The sequence below is a fragment of the Leiobunum rupestre genome, chromosome 2, assembly GCF_980474605.1.
Source record: "Leiobunum rupestre chromosome 2, qqLeiRupe1.1.hap1, whole genome shotgun sequence".
Classification (NCBI taxonomy): Eukaryota; Metazoa; Arthropoda; class Arachnida; order Opiliones; family Sclerosomatidae; genus Leiobunum; species Leiobunum rupestre.
The window spans coordinates 55,441,004-55,460,888 of NC_143385.1; the positions used below are offsets into that span (position 1 = coordinate 55,441,004).

Here is a 19,885-nt window from a genome sequence, read left to right on the forward strand (position 1 = left end):
ATGAGCGATTTGCGAACTATCCTAATTTTTAAAATCGCCCATTTCGGCTTAGGTTTCTTATAACTGGAACGCGCCGCGCGTGCAAAACAAATTTTTTGCGTCTTCAGCAGCGCGCGCTTTTACGTTGTTTTTCTGTCTCACTGACTTCTCACCAGGTGTCGCGGCGGACGCGCGCTTTTCGATTTCCCGAAATTTCTTTATTTTATTAAAAATTAACCACTTAATATTTTGATGCGGTTTTCGCCATAAATTTTAGTTTTTAATGGGTTATAGGGCTATCTAACTGGTTAAAACTTGACCGTTCCCTTTTAAGGAGTTTGCAACGTTTAATGCAAGTGAATTTTCGTCCACAAGTTAATTTGATAAATTATATAACAGAACTACACAATTATTTAAATTTAGGCATGGGATGATGTTAGATGAGGTTGCGAAACTAATTATAATCGTCTTGCTCGTTTGATAAGAAATTAGGACGTCGTTTCTGTTTCATATCTTTTATATCATTTAATTTTAAAATATATGTTACAAATTAACTGGTATTAAAAAATACTTTTTTTCAATTCGAAGTTGTTTTAGATTTTACTAGCAATCTGTAACTTTGACCGATTACTTTAAATGATTTTTATTCTTTATAATAAATTTAAGAAATTTTAATTTTTTTCACCGCAATTTTACCACCAACCGCTTATTGAAAGTAAAAAACATTTTAAAAATAGATCAGCTTATCTTCTCCACGATAAAATATCCGCGCTTGTATACAAATAAGCCTATAAGCCGCTCTGCTTAAAAAACTTGAGCTTTTATGAAGCTATATAAACGATAAACGGTCAGTTTTGCTAGATTACTCTGATCCAAGGGTTGACTAGTTTAAAATTTGACAGTTGTTAAACGTTCAGTTAAGTTTTGATATTTACTTAAAATGCGTGAAATCGTCCATGTGCAAGTAGGACAATGTGGTAACCAAATTGGGACTAAGGTATGAAAATTATTCTTGTTGCTGTAGTTTCGTTACACTGGCCAACTCAATGGTTTTTTGGCATCGTAACATATGGTAGTAGGGTTTTTATGTTAATAACGGCTGATATTTATTATTGAAAGGCCTGAATTATTCTTTTATTTCAAATAAATTTATGGGTGATGGAGAAAATCTTCTTTAGTTCATTTTCAATTTGAAAGAGTTTTAAGGCCGAAAGGTATATATGCTTTGGCCGAAATTGTTACTGTTTCAAACGCAAATCGCCACTAGGTTCTTAATTTTACACCAGGGGGACTCTTACAAAATTATTTTGAATGATAAAACTAAATGACTTGCTAAATACTAAGAGTAAGAGGGCAAAGATTTATATTGATTTTACTAATATACCTCGTAGTTTTAATTGCACTTTTAAAAGCAAACGTTAAGGCTTACAGGTGGCGGTTCTTATACGTGCCATATTTGAGGTAGTGTACCAAGTCTGATGTAGAGCGTATGATTGGTCTAAGATATAGTCTGCATTATAAAAAATGTTATGTCGCTTTTATTTAAGAACTATTCCAGATAATTTTATAAACAATCACTCGGAGGACTATAATATTTTCGTTATTTTCTAGTTTTGGGAGGTGATATCTGGTGAACATGGAATCACTCCGGAGGGACTGTACACGGGAACGTCCGAGTTGCAACGCGAAAGGATAAACGTCTATTACAACGAGGCAGCAGGTATCTAATCTTTCTGTTGCCAGCAAACTGTTATTTAACCGACTATTTCCGTTAACGAAAGGTTCAAGTAAATTCACATAACATTAATTTAATCCCGTTTATAAACGTCGAAAAGATTAAGAATAAGTTTATTCGTACTATCATTAGTGCAAAAGTGACATAAGACCCAAAAGTGTATCAGTATGGTATAATGTTTAAAGTGAGTTTGTCGCGAAGTAAAAAAAGGGAGTGGGAGAGGGGGTTGAAAATACGTCATCAAAATTAGAAATTTTCTCCACTTCAGCGCCGCCGAGTGAGGCGTTTTAGAACGTATGTCTTCGGGAAAATAAATCGAAGAGGGAAAATCGTGGCAGACCATAGACTAAATATAACGTTGCTAGTACTATTCCAACTAGTAGTTGATGTAGTCTATTGTTAGACTAGTTCTCAGTAAATATTTTAACGGGCGCGAAGGTAGAGTGGACACACTTTTGGGTCTTATGTCACTTTTGTTAGTGGCATAATTACCGAGGGGTCGGACATTTACCAAAATCCCGTACACTTGGTCTAAAAATCCCAAAATCTTTAAACTCTCTATGGTAAATTAACATTGAAATCCCAAAATCACTTCAAAAAGTAATGATAAAATCGCCAAAATCTCTACAAAATTCCTAAATCCCGTACAACAAAATGGCAAGTGTCCGACCCCTCGATAATTGCCCTAAGAGCCTTTCCCATAGAAGTCATCAATGAGAGCTTCTTCGACACGGACCAAAGAAACGTAGGACTCATGAATTCCGATCTAGTACCCTATGTGCTCTTTGTAATGTTCCCGCTAATTTCGTCCCCGAATAAAGTGACGTAAATTTCGTCACTGGAAACAGTGGCGTCATTTAAGTCCTTTCCGTTAAACAAGGTATCATTGTAAAATTTTATCTTACTGACACACTTGGGTAATTATGTCTCTTATGGTACTATGTATATAAATTCTTGAACCGTAAAGCTCTATAAATAAAAATTCTAAAATTCGGGAAAGTCTCGCAAATTATTAGTGGCATAATTCTGCTTTCTACAAAAGAGTTTGCATTGTCTTTCATTTGGGTGAAATTGATGTCTAGTACGCTTCTGTTTTGAAAACATAACGTGTACCCGCAATATTCCAATGTTTTTCCATTGTTAAGTAACTTGAAACCCTACCTTCATCTCAAGCCTTAATTTTCGATCTTGGAATAAATGTTAACTGTTTCCTAATAAATTTAAAGCCGAAAAGTACGTTCCTCGGGCAGTGCTGGTGGACCTTGAACCAGGAACTATGGATTCAGTTCGTTCGGGACCTTTTGGGCAGCTCTTCAGGCCGGACAACTTCGTACACGGTTAGAATTTTAAAACTAAGCTCGTGCTATTAACTAAGATAGTCCTGAAAATCATGTCTTACTTCCTGAAGGTCAAAGTGGCGCCGGTAACAACTGGGCCAAGGGTCACTATACGGAGGGTGCTGAGCTGGTCGACAGCGTGATGGACGTCGTCCGAAAAGAATCGGAAAGCTCAGATTGCCTTCAAGGCTTTCAACTGACCCATTCACTCGGTGGGGGCACTGGATCTGGGATGGGAACGCTGCTTGTGTCCAAAATAAGAGAAGAGTTTCCCGACAGGATCATGGCTACCTTCTCCGTCGTCCCTTCTCCAAAAGTCAGCTTCACTTCATTTGAATGTAATATTAAGTAATAAAATGTTGACTCGCTTGAAGGTGTCGGACACGGTGGTGGAACCGTACAACGCGACGTTGTCAGTCCATCAGTTGGTGGAAAACACCGACGAAACATTTACCATCGACAACGAAGCTTTGTACGACATTTGTTTTCGAACTCTGAAACTATCCAGTCCAACCTACGGAGACTTGAACCATTTGGTGTCCTCTACAATGTCTGGAGTAACCACTTGTTTGAGGTTTCCGGGTCAACTCAACGCCGATCTGCGCAAACTGGCGGTGAACATGGTCCCTTTTCCTCGACTTCATTTCTTCATGCCAGGATTTGCTCCCTTAACAGCGAGAGGAAGTCAACAGTACAGATCCTTGTCTGTCTCAGTGTTGACTCAGCAGGTATGTAACATATTTTTCTAACAAATCGCAAGTTATTCAATTTAGAAAGGTAATAGCAGTATGTAATTGGAGTCCTAATGGTCGTAAATATCTTTGCTGCTGTTACTTGCATATTTCTTCCGCATTTTGTGGTCATATTTTTCATTTGCTAAGTTGCATTGGTAAATTTACTACTCTTATCAGAGTGACGTATGTGGAAAAAAAATTCTTTAATGTACAGTAATGATTCCCGAAACTTAAGGCCATTAAAATTATTTAGAACAGTCCTTCACAACCCCGTCCATGGTACGTCTCCATGAAAATAGGTATTTTATGAAATTTGCCAGGGAAATTAACGTGGTTTAATAAATGATGAAGAACGAAATTGTTTTTATTTGAAGTACCTTATCTGCCCTGATATTAACTTATTTCGTAAGATCTTTTGAATGATCACCCCAAGCAAACTTCTAAATTAACAATGTCTGTTTCGACAACGTCATAGTTTTTTTTTTTTTTTGGAGTAACGTACTTCATATTTTATCAGTTATATATTTTTATTTGTGTAATATGGTATTTTTAGAATGTAGGTTGTAAAATGCCCAACGGCCAAAATTGTGTTGGACAGCGTCTTTAAGCAATTTAAATATCGTTTCTGAGCTAAACAATCCGAACTTGGCTAGTGGTTTTGATTTCTTGGTCTTTCATTTTCCTAAATGACCATTGCGAACGAATGTTTATTTTGCATTTCGATGAATATTATTCACGCGTGTTTTTGATGAGAATTAATGTTTCGGAAATAATCAATAGATGTTCGATGCGAAGAACATGATGGTAGCTTGTGATCCTAGACACGGAAGGTATCTGACTTGCGCTGCCATGTTCAGAGGTCGAATGAGTATGAGAGAAGTTGATGAACAAATGCTCAACATTCAAAATAAAAACAGCAGGTATTGTTATATTTGCAACAGTTTTGTAGCAATACGCATTTCTAACCGCTTTCGATATTAGCTACTTCGTCGAGTGGATTCCAAATAATGTCAAAGTAGCAGTGTGTGATATCCCGCCGAAAGGACTCGAAATGTCTGCTACCTTCGTTGGCAATTCTACTTCCATACAAGAAATTTTTAAACGGATCTCTGAACAGTTCAGTGGTAAGTTGACATTCTTTACCGGAAGTCACATTTTCAAACGTAGAAAGTAGATACTAAGCATAAGGTATTGCCTCTAAACGCTATTAATTATTTGGGAGTACTTAATGCTAAAAATTGTTTTATTTTGGGATAAATAATCATAGCAAGCGGCCAAGAAATTTAATTTATATTGATTGAGAAAGTATGTACATGAAAACGGCTTTTAGCGTTGTTCTTTTCTGAAAAGTAAATATCCAGTTCCTTTCCCCTCTCCCCGGGGGAAAATTCTGCCACCATTTTTCTGAATGGTTTATTCAAAATCGGTTTCAATCTTAGAAAAGACAAAATATGTTGCAAATTTGGACTAAAAATTATTAATTATTTGCGTAATTTCGAATTCAACTGGGTGAAGTTTATTGATATCGGCTATAAATGATGCCGATTTCATTGGGCACCAAATTCTGACCAATCGCGGATGTGAACTCCGCATCACGCTTTAAACATTAAACCTAGTCATTTAAAAGTTCAGGTACATTTTTTAAGCGTATCTTGTAAATAATATGTTAATCAATTCTGGAATTATTCTCACCTGATATCTCAATTTAGACCGTTAATTTCCAAAGCATTTGCATTTTGCATGCGCACGGGTAGGGCCCATGCTAAATGATATTTGTGCCCCACTTGACTTAAATTCAGTTGAAACTTTCGAAAATAATTTGAGAAAATATTTTTTCGATTAAATTGGAAACGTGTACTGTAAGTACAATTTCTCAGTGGTTTGAATTTCTGGTAGCAATGTTTAAAAGGAAGGCTTTCCTCCATTGGTACACGGGAGAAGGTATGGACGAGATGGAGTTTACGGAAGCTGAGTCTAACATGATGGACTTAATTTCGGAGTACCAGCAGTACCAGGAAGCTGCCGTCGAGGATGAAGGTGATTTTGAAGAAGAGGAATGCTTGGCCGATGGCCCCGACTTCAATAATTAAATTAACATGTATTGTTTTTTCATATAATAAAATGCTATTATTTAAAATATTTATTCATTTTGCTGGTATAAGGTTTAACGACGATACATAAATTTAATTTTTTGAATACGTACTTACTTGACACTTTCTACTCCCTGCCTTAAAGCGAAAGTGAAACCTGCAATTATTATTAAACTAATTTTAGCCTCACTTGTAAGGTTTTTAACCTATACAAATGCAATTTATTAACCAATGATTAACTCAACCTGCACATGCAAGTTAACACCGTCTTTAAGCACCGAAAGCATTTTTCCTAACCAAATTTTACTTTTTCGAAAATGTTGTTAAAAAATATTATTACGAACTAAAAGTAAAGATTACGATTGCTTTGAACGAGCTTTGTTAGTGGCTTATTCGAGTAACCGAGTATGTAAATTTTCGATACTCGATAATCGATGAGTATTTACATTTTCGATACTCGTTAATCAACGAGTATGTTGCATATTTTTGAATCAAGTTACGAGTTCGAGTAGCCAACTTTTAAAATGCCCTAATTACTGATCTTCAGCTTCACGCAAAATAAACGCAAGGAGATTCGGTGATTTTGAGGCAAAAGTTCCGAATGAAATAGCTCTGTTGACCCTGATAGATGATTTTGCAGGATTTTATATTATTTCGTAGATTTATAAAAAATATTATTCCGTTCCATGATTGTTGAAGTTCAAACTACCCTTATTTCCATTGTAAATTTAGTTTTCGAAGATAATTCTTCAAATTGAAATAAATTTAAATGTATAAAGAACAAATTAATTTGGCGTAATATTTAAGCGCAAGCGCTCAGGGTCCAGCTTATATTCCATTACTATAAATTTTTTACCTCTTTGGATTTCCAGTCTTTATATTAGTTTGTCACGTCTGTTACTTTTGGCACATTTAATTTGGTTTTCATTCCGTAAAATTTGTAAATCTGGTAAAAATGGCTAGTTTATACATATTATATTTATGGAACCTAAGCGAATATGAAAAGTTTTTAAAAATACAAGTAATAGGCCATAATTACCGTAATTTTGTCCAAACTCTGAATACGCGCAATTTTGTCTTAGGTGAGACTATTATAGTAAAGCAAAATACTTGGAAGAAATTATATAGTTTGGAGAGTTGGACTTAACTATTTATAACGTGTTAATATGATTTTTTTTATTTTGTTGCTGATACGGGCCTGATAGGTAACTCAATTTACATAATTTAGGTAAATTAATTAATAATTAAATAGTAATTAATTCCAGCATCTCTGACCCATAGCACCATAGGTAGCGATGTCTGGGAAAGTGAGCTGACGGGCTGCTAAAACCTTCTAATATTTAGAGAGGGCACTAGGTTTCAATGTCGAACCAGAGGGGGCCTTGCGATAGTTTTCGGTAGCAAAAACAGTCCCATATTTCGAAAATTAGATCATTATGGCAGATTTTGTTGTATGCCCAAGGTTGACCCTTAACGGGTCAGAGTGTGCAGTAACTGGTGGCGTTACAGGGGAGTCGGGGTCCGGCTCTTGTAACCCATAAGGGCGGTGGCGCACTGGGAGATGTTAGCTCTGATCAAATGGTCCTATCTCCACCTCCGACTTCGGTCAGGTTTGGGCTGGAAACTGAGCTTCGGCTCAGGCTAACGGAGAGGGTCCGGGCAAACTGGCCGCCTCGGCGGATTGGGTAGCCTGCTGTGGGGCGGTGGGCCTTTTGGAGCGAACTGGGATATCCGGTGCCAGCTGTGCCGGGTTATGTGGACCGATGTGTGCCCGTCGTTCCCCTTCAGAAGCTCTTTCTGAAAGGTGTGGCTCTCTACCTACGTAGGTAGGGTGTCGGCCGGAGTTGCTAGAGCATCCGCTCTCTATCCCACAGCTGTGCGCGAAGTGGGAGCTAGTCGTCCCATTGCTGCGCCTTTTGTCGTGATGAGTCTCTCGTGTCGAGGGTGCGACCATCAGTAGTAGGGTACTGCTACCCCTGCTGGCTTTGTCACCTGTCCGGGCTTGTGCACACTGGCGTAGGGCATTCTGATGAGACCACCGGTATATAAATTCTGACTGCATGTATGCACAAGGTTGTATTTATGCAATCGAGCTTTTTAAAATTGAATTTGTTTTGTGAAAATATCACAAAATATGTAAGGGTCTAGATAAGAATAATAGACCCCAAAATGTAAATAAATAAATCCAACTTTTGTTCTGAACTCTCTGAAATCCCTTACGAAAATGACTTGATCCAGGTTTGGACCTTGGATCCAATTTGGATCAAGCTATAACCCGAAGGGATCAAATAAGGATCAACTTTTTCTTGATCAAATAATCTTTATCAAATTTGGATCCAAAAAAATCTTTTCATTAGAATTTGATCCAAGTTTGATACAAATTAGTTTGATCAAATAGAAATGGATCCCAATTAATTTGATCATATAAAATTGTATCAAATTTGGATAAAAAAATCATTTTAACTAAGAATTGAATCCAAGTTTGATCCAAATTGGTTTGATCAAGTAAAATTGTATCAAAGTTAGATCCAAATTAGATAACAGTTGGATCCAAACTTTAATCAAGAGAGGTCTAAAAGTAAAAACAAATTTTTATTAAAATTGGATCCCCGTTTGATCTGTCCAATTTTATATCAAATTTGGTTGAAATTTTGATCCACCATTTTCGTAAGGGATTTTCCTAATTTATACAAAATTTTAAAAATTTCCCTTGACATTCTTACATATTCCTGGTTTGAATGACCCATGGCCAAAATATGATCTGACGGTCAAAAAAAGAGGCAGATATTACGACAAAAATACTTTTAACCAAGCAGTTAAAGGCACAATTAAGGGGGGTTAGTTGGGACCTATGAAGGACCAGATATTTACATTACTTTAATATTTACATTACTTTAAATTGCGAGATTTGTTTAATTAAAAAAATAAAATTTTTATAGAGGTTCAAAAATATTTGTAGTGGATTTTTCTCACCTTTTCGTAAATTGATATAATGTATATATTTTAAAACCCTTCATTTTGAGAAACCATTGTAGGAAATTCATAACATGCATAGGATTACGTGTTAAATAACGGCATTGAACTTCCTAATAAAGGCTTTTATGTTTGTTGTGACTGAAACCTAAATCTTATTTATAAATACCTAAAAAAAACCTTATACCCTTCAGTATTGAAGTTTTGTAATCCTCCATTTTGGTTAGCTTGGAAAATACATTCAGAAACACATGGTACAATAAATGTTTCTCAATTTTTTGTGTAAAATCAAGCACCCAAAAGTATCAACAAATGCAAAAAATTAAATTTTATATAATGTATAATCTTTCGCAAGAAGGGGGGAAATGCGCTTAAAATAACAGATAAAAGCTACATAATGATAGTGGATCCATATATAAAAACTTCCAAGATAATAAAAAGAGTTATATAATGATTCTAGCTAATTTCTAACAGGTGTTTAAAAATTTAATGATATTAAAATATTCGAGCCGGAAATGAAAAATAGAACACCTATCAAGGGCGTATTTAAGGGGGGGGTTGGGGGTTCAAACTCCCCTCGAAATGCTGATGACCCGGGAGGGGGGTGCCTAATAAAAATCAGTGAAACTTCCGTCAGCACCCCCCCCCCCTTGACATTTTCCCTCAAAACCCCCCTGAAATAAAATCCTGGATACGCCCTTGACACCTATTAGATATTTACAACTAAAAATATAATATCCTTCAACGCTTGCCTAAATTTAAATTAATGAATTGTATTTAAATGCACACACAGAATTCACATGGTTCTATTACAAAATTTATGAATCAACTTGATTGTTGAAAATCAACTTACAAATAACGTTGAAACTCCTAACCCGTTAATTTGTTTATTGTTCAATTACCTTTTTAATTAAATATGTAAAATACCGATGATTATAATGTTAATACAACTCATGAAAAGTTAAGTAAACAAATACAGATATAAGCTTTTCACAATAGAAATATGTTTCAGATACGAACCCACTAGTCAATGGCGGCGCTAGGGGGTAGGCCAGGTAGGCCACTGCCTACCTCCAAATTTCAAGGGGGCCCCAAATCATCCTATAAACTGATCTAAAAAGGGCTTCAAAATTCTCCCAAGAGATAAAATTCGCTTAAAGAGGCAATAGGCTAATCTCATTAATTCCTTATATAAAATGTATAATGAAAAAGTGATATTTGAGTCTTTCATTGTAAAATTATTCCAGGGACCAAGTATATTAAAAGGTTTTAATCGTTATTTTTTATTCAAGCATTTCGTTGAAACAGGGGGCCCATTTATTTGGTTTGCCTACCCTGGTGAAAATTCCTGGCGCCGCCACTGCCACTAGTCAGAAACTGATCATGATTAGTTTCCCCAAAATATAAACCTTCGAGGTGCACACGTACTCATTTGCAACTTAATATTTCAGCAATTTAGTATTACTGTTTCAAGGGTTGATATTAAGGGTTTTAAAATATATACATTTTCTTTACCTCTTAATTTAAAAAAATTGGTCCCAACTCTATTAACTTCTTTGGTAAAAGCATTTTTGTCAAATTTACGAAACTAAAACGACTTAATCCAACTTTTACTAATTTACACTATTTTTCCCAAAATTTGTCCACTCTTTACTAATTTACACGATTTTTTCCAATAATTATCCAATTTTTACTAATTTACACGAATGTTTCCAATATTTTACCAACTTTTACTAATTTACACGATTTTTTTCCAATATTTATCCAATTTTTAGTACTTGATCCAATTTTATGCCAGTTACACGATTGTATCCAATTTACATGAATTTACCAATTTAACACGTATTTTGTATACCCTAAATTACATTTACTATACCCAAAATTATACGTCTTTACTATACCCAAAATTACACGTATTTACTATACCCAAATTACACGTATTTACTATACCCAAATTACACGTATTTACCATACCCAAAATTAAAGAATTTATCGAATTTTTCAAAATTACAAGAATTTATCGAATTTTACAAAATTACACGAATTTATCGAATTTTACAAAATTACACGAATTTATCGAATTTTACAAAATTGCGACAAATTATCCAATTTTAACCAAATTCAAATAAATTTATAAATTTTTAAAAAATCTCTATCAATTTTCAAAACATTTATGAATTAAAAAATTATCAAATTAACATTACTTAGCCTTTACATGTTATATTACACAAATTTAGACGTTTCATATAAATTTGCCCTATTTTAGAGATTTCAAGTAAATTTGCCCTATTTTAGAGATTTCAAGTAAATTTGCCCTACTTTAGAGATTTCAAGTAAATTTGCCCTACTTTAGAGATTTCAAGTAAATTTGCCCTATGTTAGAGATTTATTACAATTTCGCGAATTTTTCCAAATTGACTTGCATTTACCCAAATTAATCCATTTTGCATGATTTTACATCAAATTACCCAATTTAATTATTTATACCCAAATTTAACCACCTTTTGTTTTCTTTATATAAAAAATAGTCTTTGAAAATTTTGAATATTCTTCGATACATGTATGGGCCAAGTAATGTAAATTTGTTAAATGTAATAATTCATAAATGTTTTGGAAAATTGATAGAAATTTGTGAAAAATTTATAAATTTATTTGAATTTGGATAAAATCGGATAAATTGGGGCAATTTTGTAAAATTCGATAAATTCGAAGTAAAACTGAAGCTCGTTGGAACATTTCCCTTTAGGATTTTTTAAGTTAAATGAAAGTCTACTTAGCTTTCTAGTTTAAACAAAATCGCACGATGAAGATGGATGAAATACTAGATCGGGAAATTAACATAAATAAAAGAAAAATCAAAGAAGCCATAAATATTAAAAAAATTCAACCCGAAATGGAATTTAAATAAAGGTGCTCAACTAAAAATTAGATAAAAGAAAGGGAAAAAATCATACAATCTAACTAGATAAAATATAAAAATTTATAATCAAAAACTGTAGGTGAAAGTTCAAGTATACTCCTCGATGTAACGCGAAAAAAGATTCTTGTGAGATTGGGTTAGTTGGACGATAATTTTGACTGAAGACGGAAGGCCTTGCCCTTCCAAAACGTTTCATTAAATGTATTAGACATTTTTATTGTTTTTAATAAAACAACTTTGCGCAAATATTTTAGTGGTGTTTTTAACTTGTAATGTATACGTGCAATTCAAGTGTAAAGAAGATGGAAGGTGTTACAATGTAGAAAACCTTTGACATATGCCACTAACAAACCAAGGTTGTCGCTTGATAGAGTGTGCCCAAGGAAGTGGTCACTATGTTTCGTTGTCCCTGACAACGAAACTTTGGATTGTCATAACTAGTACCGAACAACTCAAAGGGCGGTGGTGTAAGTCGCTTTAATATTAGGATAGCAGTGGCGTAGCTGATGGTCCGCAGGGCCCGTGGTGCGGGGGGGCCTAGAGCTTCGCGGGGCCCCACTAACCATAAAAAAAGTAAAAAGGGGGGCCTCATAGATATTTTTGCGGGAGGGGGCCTCTGAGTTCTCAGCTACGCCACTGAGGATAGCGTCTTGTAAATATCTGAATAACTTGAATAGCGTTACTATTACATTTTCAGAAACCAATTTTTGCACAAAAAAAGCGCTATGTTCAAATGAAAAAGGCAGACTTGATTAAATCAAATAACTGTTACAATACGCCATTAAATATACCCAAAAATTTAAATTTTCTACATTTAATATTATTTGAGAAACAAATTGAAACACGCCGAATAACAAATGTATTAAAATGTTTCATCGATACTGTAGGTTTTATTTAGGTCGTCGGAGAATTTCTCATTTAACTTCAAAGGTTGAAATGGGTTAAATATCAACATCAAAGAAACTGAAATTGGTATTAATTACTCCTTTTTGAAATTTAATCTCGATTCTAGAAAAATGAAGTTCAAAGTGATTTCAAAATATTTTTATTTAAATCTAAAAAACTGCCTCGCAATGGGTTCGTCGGATGACCCACTAAACAGTCAATTTGAAATAGTTTGAATCTGGTTATGGCCTCACCGTCACACCAGATATTTTTCTACCAACCACTTGTCCCTGACCCGTACCGAATGGTGTGGACATTTCCCTCTGGTATTTCTATCGACCTGCCAAAAAATGGTCCGATATTTTCGCTCCCTCCTATGACTTTTGACCTATTCGGCGATTCCTCATGGTTTATTAATAACCCCTTTAATTGCTTGAAAGTTTTATTCCCTTTAAATGAACATGCCAAGGACATTTACTTTATTCCTACATCTTTCTTATTCTGTGGAAGAATGTTCTCCACTTCACGTTTTATTTATTTGATAACGACTATCGTAAAGTACAGGGAAATAAACGACCAACTTTTCTCGAAATTACTTTAATTTTATTTCATTTAATAATTTTCAGTTCACGACTTAAATCGAATTAAAAATTAGGCGGAACTAGGTGCTCATTTACACTTGGCAAACATAGCATCGGCACTTTACTTTTCAAAGTCTTAGAATTCGGAATGACACCGCATCTGCCTGATTGGCATTCGTCGTGGTAAATACACGCTGCAATTTTTGCAATTTTTTCAATAAATTCTTACTCACTTAAATACGAGAGCTTTGATTATTTACTTTCGAGAAGTGGTTTCTTTGTCTCGTTCATGCGCAAAACGCACATGGCGAAAAATGCCGCGACCAACGTGTTTCTCAGCATTTTACAGATGGTCAACTCTTCCAAAGTAGATCCTCCAAAATTATACGACATGTAAGTTTTGAAGTCTCATTAAACTTGTGTTTCTAAGATTGGGCGATGTGATACTGCGATTTAAATAAGAAATTGTTCTACAAAATTGCGGAGGTTTCGTGTTATAGATGAAGAGCACGTTCTGAAACGGCGAGGAACTTCGGAATTTGAGTGGAAATGGCGCGTGCTTAAAAAAACAAAAAAATGCGATCAAAAACAGCTTAAAGAAGAGTCATGGGTATATTCTTATTATTTCAATTTATGAAAACAACTATTACAATTTACGGGTTTTTGAAAAACTAAATAACATTCACTCGCAACCCTTTCTTCCAAGGATACTGTATTTTAAGTTAAGCCTCCTCGATTTTGTTTAAAAATCCAACTAACTACTTTTGGTATAATGACACCGGTATAAGGTTGTATATCAGCAGAACTTATTCCAGTTAATTGGAACATTTTTTCTTCTTCCTAAAAATTGAGTGAACAGTTGATCCAACCACATAGTAAAAAATGGCTTCAGCTCTCTCATCAGGTACAGGCAAGGTAGCTTTTACTATTGGTGTAGCGAGATGTACCAAAAATAAATTCAAATCCACCTAATGAATTCGGTGGCACAAGACTTCTTTTGGAAGTAATTGAAAGACAAGTAAATCTGAATAAGATATTAATATTAATAACTAAGGTGAATGGGTTATTTCTTGTTTGAACTTACAGGTTGGGCAAATCCAGTGAGATAGTTTATAGAATTATCTAATAGACTCTCTTAACTTAATAATTGTTGACCATAAAGCCAGAAATTGTTGTCTATCTTTGTGTTTTGTAGACGCTCAAAATATTTAATTCCACTTTCTCCAAGTCTTCCCAATTCCGAGTAAAAAATGCTTAACGCTTCAGGAACAAACTTAGAGAGCCTGCTATATGCCGCTAAGTCATAATGTATAGCCGTTAAGAAGGTTATGTTGCAAACATCTGAAAGTAAAATGTTACATTAATAATAATAAAGTAAATAGATAATTTAATTGTACAAATACAAACCTTTTAATTTAACATTCAGCTTAACTTGGTTCTTTTATCCTATTTCTAAAGGCAAGGCTTAGTGAGGTTATAGTTATACAGATAAATATATATAAAAATTTAAGAAAAATTGATTTTATCATACCTGAGATACTTTTTTCTGTAGTCTTGAACATTTTTATTAGAATTGTTTAATACGCGAATCAGCTCAAAAAAATTTGACTAGTATAGACAACAGTGGTGCCTACGTTATTATAAAGGCCTGTGTAAGTGTCTGATTTCATTTTTATTTTTTGAAGTTTTAGTTCGCCGGTATATCCCGATAGAGGCGCTCTTCCTTTACATTATGGTTTTGAATTTCCTAATTTTCCGCGTATAATCATTGTCGAGTCGGTGCCTAATATGGAACCGACGACAGCTATAAAATTAGGCCTTGACGGAATAGAATGTTTGAAGACAAGCTAGGATCTAATCCTCATGGCCGGAATCAAGTTTCGCCAGTTTTTCTCTTTGCCTCTTATCCTCTTAAAATACAGTATCCTTGGTTGTTCTTATGCACGAATCTTTTGCCAAGGCCTAAAAATGACTAAAAGTGGTCTATCCAAATCCAGGCAGCAGAAAAATCCCGACGAGTCCATTATTTTTATTGTCCCGATGAGACTCAGTTATTCCCCTCGTGCGATAGATTTAAATCTGGCCAAAAACCTTAGGGTCAAAATTCTGCCCAACACTACGTCCTAATGTCATGATTTCCAGTATCTATTTTCTATTTCAAATGATATTTTAGAAAGTAGGTTGTAATTCAGAACGATATTAATACTTTTCACGAATTTTGTAATTAGGGAATTATAAATATGATTTGAAATAAGTTTCAAGGTTTATTTAAAAGCGGTTTTCGTAACTTTTCATCCATTGGTTCGTTCACAATGTATCTATAAAGTAACGAACATTTTAAGGCGGTGAATCTTACCCAATATCAAGCCTCAGTTTAATCAAAGACAAACCAAATATCTCCAGGACAGCTATCCCATACCTTTCCCTGTACGAAGCTTCCTCAACGTAACCCTCTACTTGGGGGTGACAAGGGGGATAAATCGGATTTGGGTACAATATCCGCTTTATTTTCCCATCGGTATTGGTCGGTTCTGAGCATGGACGCAATATAAGAGGACGAGTAAACCCCCCTTTTTTTAAACCCCGCGTACCGATCAAGCTATAACTCATCGAAGAAGTCTCTCAAGGCCATTCCAGAGACATCTACGGGCCATTTTGGGAAAATTTAACAATGGCGCGTGTGTTTCGCTCAGCACGATTACCAGATCAAAAAAAGCCAAAATATGTTTGTCACACGGAGCATTTATACACAATAAGGTATGTAATTTTAATTACAAGTAATATTATTCAATGTTTAACAAATTACATTCATTTTAAAACTTATAAATTGGTAAAAATATGATAATCTTCATAATTTTTTTAAGCCTTGTATTGGCTTTGATTTTCAAATGTAATAATTTATTTACAGACCAGAAAATAAGAAAGAAGAGTTGGAGATAGATATAAATGTTGATTTCTTAGTATTATTACCTAAACCTGACGAGGATAGTAGTGTAAAATCTGGATCAACAAATAACTACCTTACTAGTGAAAAATTCCAGCAAAAATATGTTATTTTGAAAGAAAATATCCCCCTGCCTAAATCACCACCAAAGAAAAAAGTCAAAGCCATAGGAATAACCAAAACAAGTAAGTTGTTTCTTCATATATATTTTTTCAAAACAGCCATTTAAACAGAATTTTTATCTAGAAATTTCCAAAGAAGAATTCCACATCAATGTAGTGGAAAGCATGAAACAATTGTCTTCATTAGGCAAATCTCATAAATACTCAGACCTAACTCTAGTTGTAGAAGAACTTTCCTGTAGCGTGAAAGATAACAAAATCCCCCCTTGGAAAAAAGGTTACCAAAGTTTAAGTCCTATAACTGTAAGAGAAGCTAAAGGATTTTGGACAGACGCTCAACGATTACAGTCAAATGAGAACATAGTTCAAGAAACTATTTCTTATATATCTTCATTTGCTCTTCCAGTACTACAATTCTTGTTATTGTTTTCAAAATCAAAGTATAAACCCTTTTTTTACCCTAGATTTTTATTTGTATGGATTTTCACTTGAAAAAATTTTGCGCTGCAGAATTTCTACGTTGCCTGCTTAACCTGCTAGAAGTTCATGTAGAAAAAGTTGAAGCCAGCGCTAAGCTTGTAAAAATTAAAGAACCTGATGTCCTAGTTAAAATGGATCGTAAAGAAGAAATTAGGAAGCTGCAAATTCTCTATTACGTTGCCGGCTCAACAATAAACTCAGTTTGTAGGAGTAAAAATATTTCTCAAGACTTCAATCTCAGAGAGAGTTTTGCTGTAAAAGGTTCGTTTGAGGAAATTAAGAAATACCTGGAAAATGAATTACCAAATTTAGAGATAACTGGTTGGGTAACACTCAACAACAGAGGCGGTCTTCTTTATGTAAAAAAAAACTTTAATTTTTTTTAAAATTATTGATAAAATGGTTGATTGTTTCTATAATGGTAATGGAACAGCTCTGATCGTAAACAATCCTAAAAGAAGGGAATTAGCAAAAAGTTGCATCCTCAAAAATGACAATGTTAAACAGATCTGGTGTGGTTTGCTGCAGTATTCTAACGTGCCAGTTGAAAAACAAATTTTCATTCTTAACAAATTTATAGAAAGCTACCTAAGGTTAAGGGGAAATGTTCTTCAATTATACTTGCGTGCAAAATATTTTGGAGCAAAACAAGAAAATTTATAGTCCGTGAGCCAGGTGAAAATTCGACAATAAATTTTCTGACAAAACGAATATATTATTTCTGTATACAGTAGTGTATCAGGAGTCAGTAACCGTTTGCCGGCGCCCTCTAGCACCCAGCTGTTAAAAATGGCACCCCATTAAAGATGGCGTCGGAAACATATCTTCAAACGGTCGTATCTCAGTCGCCTAATTTTGCAACTCAACGTGCAGTACCTTAAATTACAGATATGAATATATTCTTCAATTTATGTTTTGTACATATTTATCGTTAATAGATTAGTTTGTCTGTTAAATTCAAAATATCACATTTTTACTCCGATTTAGTACTGGCTTCTCCAGTACTAAACAGCGCCACCTAGATTTTTATTAAAGAACGCAATGTATTCTGTATCTAATTATCTTTATTTTAAGGTATTTCACTAGTCACTAGTGTACTTATTAGTGGTGCTACGATAATACAAGTCAAAGGGGGGTGGCAGAATTTCGCTTTCGGCAGCGACCCGAAAGAGAAGCAGTCTGAAACCTTCCAGAGAGACGGCGGAAAAACTTTACGGGCGGGTCAAAGTTAAACAGTTTTAAGGGAGGTTTGGACAAGTAGAAATCGGACATTTGAGGAGTGTAGTGGTAGTGTTCGTACGGGGACCCCGACCCCGACCCCGACCCCGACTATCGCAAACTAAGTCGGGGTTTTCCATTTTTCGGGGTTATGTTTTCATAGTGTAATTTTAAATTTTCGAGCCGACGCACCCCGCTAAAATCCTAAAAATATAAAATAGATCGGTTCCTTCTCTCCCTTTTTTTCGTGGGCGACAATAGAATGATCCGAATGACCTTCGGCTGATGCCGCTGACGTAGTTTTCGCTTGATGCTTGACTCCGACTTGAGTCGCTTTTTTTAAAGTTTTAAGCCCAGTTCACACTATACAACTAATTGGGCCATTTAAATTTATCAAACTAATTGTAATCAAGTGTGAACAGAAAAAGTGGGAGTTATTGTTACAATTTGTCTGTTCACACTATACAATTGTCTTGCTTACAATTAGTTGTATACTGTTAAGCGGCCCAAATAATTGTATAATGTGAACTGGGCTCGGCTTAACTTAAACAATTGCCTAAGCTATAGACCTCTATTTTAATATCTACCTACCGTATCTATAGTTACTATTACTAATAGTCTCTAGGCTCAGTAAAATTTCTGGTATTTTATATTTTTTTTATTTATAGCAAATACAAAGAATTTTCAATCCCCGACCCCGACCCCGACTTGTTTTTCGCGGGGTTAGACCCACCCCTACCCCGACCCCGACCCCGACTTTATTTTGACCCCGTACGAACACTATGTAGTGGTAAAATTACGACAATTATAGGGGGGGGTCGGAGAGGTGAGACAAAAAGGAGTTCAAAGGGCGTGGAACGACCACAAACGTTTCGCAGCGCTTTTTGCCAAAACTAATATTATTTTGAAAAACTATTACACGCGCAGATAGTCTCTCATAGTATGTGTCAAGGTTGGGGTCATTATTTTACTAAGACTTTTGTTGTGAAATATAAATATTATATAAACAGCGCCACCTAGATTTTTATTAATGAACGAAATGTATTCTGTATCTAATTATCTTTATTTTAAGGTATTTCACTAGTCGCTAGTGTACTTAATAATGGTGCTACGATAATAAACGTCAAAGGGGGATGGCAGAATGTCGCTCTATTAAAATGTGAAAAATAAAAAATACACCCATTTTAGGAACGAAATTTTAAATATATTATATATTTTAAATTTACGAATATACAGTATGTAATATATTAAGTACAATCTAATTAGTCCTCATCGCTGGCGCATGAGTCACGGTCTTCATGAACTATCAAATCGACTTCAATATCATCCACCACGTTCGAACCGTTTGCCAATTTACACGCTGATGTACACTTGAGTCCGTTTAAAATGAATGTACTTTCTGTTGGTTTAAATATTCTGGAGCATTTGCAAGCCATAAGACTTAACACCGTCTCTGGGGCTGGTAAACCTGTCATCCAATTTATTTCCAGATTTCCTTCTTCGTCACATATCCAACCATGGCCATTTGTCGGGTTAGGAATATCAGGAAAATTTTCAAGGCTTCGTTTCCAAATACCAGCTTGATAATTTGCTCGACGAGTGTGTTGCTGTAATGTATCCAGACAAGGCGGCAGCTGTCCCGATTCCAAGTTACCCTTTTTAGCTTTGAAGTTTTGATATCGAAGTGTATTGCCTTTTTTATTTTTGCGTAACTACAATACACTTGACAAGTTAGTTCTTCTATTCCCGCTATTGTTTCTTCAGAAATGTTCCAGTTGTCTCCAAGACCAGTATCGACGGACCTTAGCTTCTCATTTTTGGAAATAATTTTGAGCGCTTTCAATTTCCCCTGACCAGCCATTGAACTTACGGTATCACATCCAGTAA

The 19,885-nt window shown here is 35.0% G+C and overlaps 1 protein-coding gene and 1 long non-coding RNA gene across 2 annotated transcripts; one reads left to right on the forward strand and one right to left on the reverse strand.

Annotated features, from left to right (window-relative positions):
- Positions 1–821: 821 nt before the first annotated feature.
- On the forward strand, positions 822–5,922 carry LOC149958439 (tubulin beta-2A chain-like). Its single transcript, XM_090165848.1, has 8 exons — positions 822–976; positions 1,591–1,699; positions 2,941–3,051; positions 3,123–3,367; positions 3,426–3,779; positions 4,566–4,705; positions 4,767–4,909; positions 5,682–5,922. The coding sequence occupies exons 1-8, from the start codon at positions 920–922 to the stop codon at positions 5,873–5,875; spliced, it is 1,353 nt and encodes a 450-aa protein (XP_090021974.1). The 5' UTR covers positions 822–919; the 3' UTR covers positions 5,876–5,922.
- A 7,364-nt stretch (positions 5,923–13,286) lies between these two features.
- LOC149958440 (uncharacterized) lies at positions 13,287–13,658 on the reverse strand. The gene is made up of 2 exons (XR_016478328.1): positions 13,495–13,658; positions 13,287–13,428 (listed from the first exon to the last, which is right to left on the reverse strand). It is a non-coding gene; the product is annotated as an uncharacterized LOC149958440 (long non-coding RNA).
- Positions 13,659–19,885: the final 6,227 nt, after the last annotated feature.